Genomic DNA, 6,255 nt, shown 5'->3' with positions numbered 1-6,255 from the left:
TGAGGAGACTGGGGCCGGGCAGCAGCTGGGACACACCCCGGCCCCAATGGACCCTTGTCATCAGTGTCCAATTCCACCATGGAAATAAAGGAGAAAAATGTGTTGGCATTGCTAAGAGCAGAGCGGTTGTTGCTTCCCTGTCCTTGATGCTTTCTTCCCTTTTTCCTGCTGCCATGCCACTGCTGGCACTGTTGCATTCCAGACGGGAATCCCATGGACTGCAGAGAGGGGAAGGGCAAATTTCTGCACCTGGGGAGGAACATCCCCGGGCCACACTACAGCTGGGACTGGCCATCTGGGGCGGACCTAGGAGCCCTGCTGGACACCAGGCTGAACCAGCAAGGAGCCCAGGCCGCCTTGGTGAATGGTGTCGTGGGCTGCATGAGGCCGGGTGCCACCGGCAGCTGAAGGGCGGTTATCCTGCGGCTCTGCTCAGCTCTGAGGAGGCCACAGCTGGAGAGCTGGGCCCTGAGCTGGGCTCCCCAGCTCAAGGCAGGCCTGGTATTGTTCACTTTGCATGTCCATGGCCCTGGATTGCAAACTGTCCCTGTCCCATCTGCCCAGGGGCTGCTGGACATGCTGGCATGTGGTGTATTTGGAGGGGTGGAGGGCTTGGTATGAGGAGCAGGGTTTGTCCCCAGCCTTGCAGAGGAGCCTGTCCTTCACCCTCCTGTGACACGCTCTCCAGCATCTGCATCTCAGGCTGCAAATGGCCTCTACATTATTGTGTGGGGTTTTTTTTAAATTAAAATGAGACGCTTCCCCTGTGACATAGAATCATAGAATTGCTCAGGTTGGAAAAGATCTTCAAGATCATCAAGTCCAACCACAACCTAACCATGCTACTCTAACAACCCGCCACTAAATCATGTCCCCAAGCACCAAATCCAAACGGTTTTTAAACACATCCAGGGATGGTGACTCAACCACCTCCCTGGGGAGCCTGTTCCAGTGCCTAACAACCCCTTCTGTAAAGAAGTTTTTCCTGATATCCAACCTAAACCTCCCCTGGCGCAACTTGAGGCCATTTCCCCTTGTCCTGTCACCTGTCGCCAGTGAGAAGAGACCAGCCCCGCTCTCACTGCAATCACCTTTCAGGTATTTGAAGAGAGCAGTGAGGTCTCCCCTCAGCCTCCTCTTCCCCAGACTAAACAGCCCCAGTTCCTTTAGTCGCTCCTCATAGGGCATATTCTCCAAGCCCTTCACCAGCCTTGTTGCCCTTCTTTGGACCTGCTCCAGCACCTCAATGTCCTTTCTGTACTGAGGTGCCCAAAACTGAACACAGTACGCGAGGCGGGGCCTCACCAGTGCTGAGTACAGGGGCAGGATCACTTCCCTAGTCCTGCTCACCACACCACTCCTGATCCAAGCCAGGATGCCATTGGCCTTCTTGGCCACCTGGGCACACTGCTGGCTCATATTCAGCCGACTGTCCATCAGCACACCAAAGTCCCTTTCCGTCAGGCAACTTTCCAGCCATGTTTCAATACTTTTCAGAGGAAAAAGACTGAGTTCTTGTTTAAATTCAGTTTTTCGATTATGAATTTTATAGAAGAAAATATTACAAAATACTTGACATTTTGGCTGCGTTGAAACATACATTAGAAATGCCCTGGGGAGTTTTTTTCTGATTCTTCTTACATCGAAATCTAAAATGTTCCACTATGCTTGCCCTTTTAAAATGCCACTTTTAAAATCTTAAAATCCCTCACAAAATTTGGATTCTATCCTCTGCATGACTCTGGTTCCATTCCAGATGCCCTCTGCAGTATTGGGGAACTCTTCAGAATATCCTGTTCTTATTTTCCATCTCTGCAGCAGTATTTCATTTCTTCCCGAGAGCACCGCAAGGACAGTAGCTTCACAACTCTGTCAGGTGTTACGTGTTTTGGAAAGCCACACACATCAGATGAAGTTGAACCTTAGCCCACCCAGATGAGTCTAACTGTGATCTTTGGCCTCCAGTTTCATCACAGTTAAACTCTGAGCGCCTGAAATGTCACCGTTGCCACCTACACACCACATAATGGATAGCTGCAGACTCTGTGTGCCCATCTCAAGAGATAACACCCACAGTCCACACAAATTTGGTAGTTTATTTTTCCTCTGTAATTCCTCCCTGTGCAGTCCTCTCTGAATTGCCTACAAGGGACCCAAAAAGGTGATATGCAGTACACGTGATAGAGCTACTCACATGGTTGGCCTGCTGCTCGTGCACAGCCCTGTGGCATGCTGTGTGTGCTACCTGCAAAGTATGTCCTGTGTCAGACCTCTGTTCACCAGCAGGGCTGCTGAGGGATCTAGTATTCCTGCCCATAGACAGCAAAATGCCTGAAAGCATTCATAGCTTCCCTGGTTTTAACATCAAGTTCTTTTCCTCTGGTACCTTTCCCTTCTTCTTCTGTCCCCTCCTTCCTCTTCTCCTGCCTCTCTCCTGCAACATTTCTCCTTTTGTGTCTCTGCTGCTCTGCTCTTTTTAGTTGCAGTTACATTGAAGAAATGGATTTCCACTGAAGACACGGATAAGATTATGTGTTGAATTCCTCTGGAATTAGGCTCAGAACTGAGGGCATTTGTAGGAACACATATACCACTAAAAGTGTTTGGACTTCCCACCATACTCATCTCCCTTATTTAGTAGGCACATCCTAAAACTCTAGAATCTCCTCACAAAACTCCATCATGGATGAGCTGTGAGCCCACTGGTGGATCACTCTATTATCCCCCCTGACCACTGCCTCCCTCATCTGTTGGATGCTCATTTCTCTTCCTATGTGTTTTCTACTTGCCGCTTGCAGATAATCTCCATTGTAAAGCACAGGGAATACTGGAACTCTGGGTTCCTCCCCTGATGATATACATGGCTGCCAGATGGCCCAGTGAGTACCGCTCATAAGCTCTCACATTATGATAATGCCACAGGGCACCAATCTGGACCAGAGAGCTGCTATGCTGCTATGAAGGCTGCCTTCTTATTCCACCCCAGCACTCAGTCTGCAATTAGTGCTGTGGACTTCTGCAAGAGCGCTGTAAGAGCCCCAGCTCTGCTGTTGTTTTCAGAGATGTCCTGCACTACTTCAAAGCACAGAACAGGAGGAATGGGTCCTCTCACCCAGAATCCCTTACTCAAAAATCATGTTGTTTGATCAGGGTAAAACTCCTTCTGTTCTGTACCATGTCACTTAGGTTATCCAGGAACATGAAGCTGTCTGCCAAGAACACGGCTGTCCTTGTGTGACACATCGACATGACTAGTACATTGTGGAGAAAAAGGATCCCTCAGAGCTGCTGTGCTCAAAACCCAGCTCCACGGCTTGTTTCAAAGAGTTAGAAAATGACATGAAAGGCCTCTCTTTTCTAGCAAGAACATGATAATTTCAGTTCTCTTGAAATACAAGATTGTTAAGAGAGGTGGGTGGGAAAATCTGTGCGGCCAGACTGAAACTGCATTTGGAAAGCACAAAAGGGAAGAAAATAACTTCAGTTTTCAAATGCTCCCTGTGCATTCACACTTTGTCTTGGCTATTTTGATTACAAGCTCTTCTGTACAAGGAGTGTTTTGTACCCGTTATATTTGTATAACGTCCCAACCTGTTGGCACTCCCCTTTGCTGGGGGTATTCTGCCCCAAAACAAATGAACAACGAAGCAGAACAAGTAACAGAGAACAAAGCTTATCACAGACATGAGATTTCTTCTTTTTAAAAAAAGCACAAATCCCATGATAGTAAATAGTGACCATCACACACAGTGTCAGAGGATGCTTAATGTGGCTCTCAGCCGTTCACTGCTTGTGCTTCTGCAGGATGCCTTGTACAGCACTGTGGGCACAGGTTTATCAGCCTCTCTTGCACTATTCATTGCAGACATTAAACTGCCATTTTATACCACCTAGAGTAATCCTTATGGACATTATATGAATCCTACATGTTGTTTGTGTTCAGCCAACTGAGGAAGTTCCCATTTGTAGTTAACCTGGTTTCTCACCAGGAGGGTTACTGACGAAAACTGACTTCTGTTGCAACCTCACGACCACTCAGTATCTTTTCCTCATGAACTGGCAACCATAACACAAAAGATCATCTTTCAAAATGTTACAGGTGTTGGCCATCATAGCAAAACAGTCATGGGTGGGAGGGATGATGAGGCAGAGCTTGCCCTTGGACAGCCTCTGCTAGTGTGGGTACAACACCTAGCTTGGAGGGCAGGAGGAGAAAGGCTGCCACACTTGCCACAACACTGCCTGCACTATGGATGTGACACCAGGATTGCAGCAATTCCTGAACATCCCCAAACCTCAGATTCTTTCTCTCCCCAGAAAATAAACAGAGCCCTTATTCGGTTTCCTGGTGGGTTCTTGCAGCCAGTGAGGTACTAACGAGCCAGATCCCCAGGCAGCAGCAGCAACACAAACTTGTCTTTCTTTGTCAGAAACACTGCTCACAACTCCGGCCCAAGCAGTTGATGGGACACGAAGGCTGGAGGGCCGAGGTTCAGTGCCGGGGCTGTGGCACTGGCATCTACAGTGTGAATGACAGGCGGTAATAAGAGCTCACCAGGGATGTGCTGGTGAGTGAGCTGGGCCGGGGAGATAAAGCCCATCTCCTCCAGCAGCTAGGGAGAACAGAGCACGCTAAGTTCTTTGAGACGAGATTTATGCGTTATCATCCTAAGTGAAGCACTAATGAATGAGACAAGGCAACAAGAGCATTTTTGACAAAGAAAGCTCACATGTCATTGCAAAATGCTACAGACAGGTGAGGGATGAACTTTCACGTAAGGCCATGTCTGCACTACAGAAACTGCTGTTTGACGTGCAGGAAAGCCTCCATCTTGACTCCCCATCAGACAGCTACCTTCCTCTCTGGTTTTGACAATGCTTGTCCTGCTAACAGAGCACCTGAGCTATTAAATACCTCATGGTTGGTGATCTTGTGCTTTTCCTTTTTCCTTGTTATGGAGGAAGAATATAAAGCATACTGAATGTCTCTTCTATTTAGGCTGGATATTAGTGTAGGGCAGATACGATCATTTTTCTTTTATTTTTGCAATGGACATCTACAACATTAGGGTCCTTTAATCTCAGTCCTTTAGTTGCCACAATCTGACAAATGACAGATGTTAGTTGTATCACCCTGTTCTCTTCTGCAAGACCTCATGGTGGATGTACAGGTTAGCGGCCACTGCCAAGCTCAGCCTCCTGTCAGCTGAGCCCATGACTGCCATCTGACTCTCCCAGTTTGGAAGCCGCTCAGGGCAGAGGTAAGGCTCTGGCTCCTTGCCACTGGATGGAGCTGCTCATGGGACATTGCTCCTGCCATCTTCACTGCAGGGGCAGACATGGTCAGGAGACTGATGGCTGGGAAAGGAAATATAATTACAGGTCAAAACCTAATTCAGAGTGGATTGCGAGCAGGAGCCCTTCACTGTAGCTGTTTGTAAGCATGATTTTAGCAAACAGAGCTGTGGGGCTCTGCAAGGAATTTTATTTTTATTTGGTAATCATCCCTTTTCTTTCTTATCAGCCTGGTAGTGTGAGGAGCTGCACTGCCTCTGTTTGCAGTTTTCAAACCTCACCTTGAGGGGAGAACAGTACTGCTTGTAAATTAATTGACTATGCTGAAGTGATTTAAATACAAGCAGACTCAAACCATCTGTACTCAAAGATGATCTTTAAGGTCCTTTTCAACCCAGGCCATTCTATGATTCTAAGGATGTTTGAATTTCGCCTCTTGCTAGTGTCCCCCAAACATTTCAGAAGCCATGTCCTTTGCCCGCAGACCATGGCTCTGCTTCCAGAGCAAGAGAGTTTGAGTGGCTTTGCAGGGTGTGTCTTTCTTAGCTACACTGCAAATGAAAGTGAGCCTGCCAAAACACTGCTCTCCATACTGGCTGCGTCTCTGTGGGACGGGTTGTGCCATGGGACCCTGGCATGGCCCTGTCCCTCATGGTACCAGCACACAAACAGAACCCAACATCAGGGGCTGCATCTGAACACCCCCACTCCTAGCACTGGGGGTGAGATGTCTGACTGTAGTTGTGCCCACTCCTCCAGCTGACAGGTGTTCTGCAACACGGTGGTGACCATAAGGGCACTCCCAATCTTTAAACCACCTGGTAATGGACTGGCTTATTTTAATGGTCCCTACTGTTTCAAATCTGCAGGGTGAAGAACTTAAATCACCAGAAAGCAATATGAGTGCACTTCAGTACATCTTCTAGTGAAGAAAGACAGACTGAAAGAAGGAAGGAAGGA

General features: G+C 47.9%; 1 protein-coding gene across 4 annotated transcripts in view; it reads right to left on the bottom strand.

Moving 5' to 3' along the window:
• Positions 1-6,255, bottom strand: part of TMEM178B (transmembrane protein 178B) — a 217,769-nt gene that overhangs the window by 7,941 nt on the left and 203,573 nt on the right. The window contains exon 4 of one of the 4 annotated variants that reach the window (XM_021388431.1): positions 1,458-5,358. The exons of the other annotated variants lie outside the window; for them this stretch is intronic. Within the exon in view, the coding sequence (XP_021244106.1) occupies positions 5,192-5,358 (167 nt within the window). The 3' untranslated portion in view covers positions 1,458-5,191. Of the gene's footprint in view, positions 1-1,457; positions 5,359-6,255 lie in introns of those variants that run through there. 4 annotated transcript variants of the gene reach the window in all.

This window comes from Numida meleagris, chromosome 1, assembly GCF_002078875.1.
Source record: "Numida meleagris isolate 19003 breed g44 Domestic line chromosome 1, NumMel1.0, whole genome shotgun sequence".
Classification (NCBI taxonomy): Eukaryota; Metazoa; Chordata; class Aves; order Galliformes; family Numididae; genus Numida; species Numida meleagris.
Note: the sequence above shows the minus strand (reverse complement) of the source record. Positions and strands in the feature narration are given on the sequence as shown.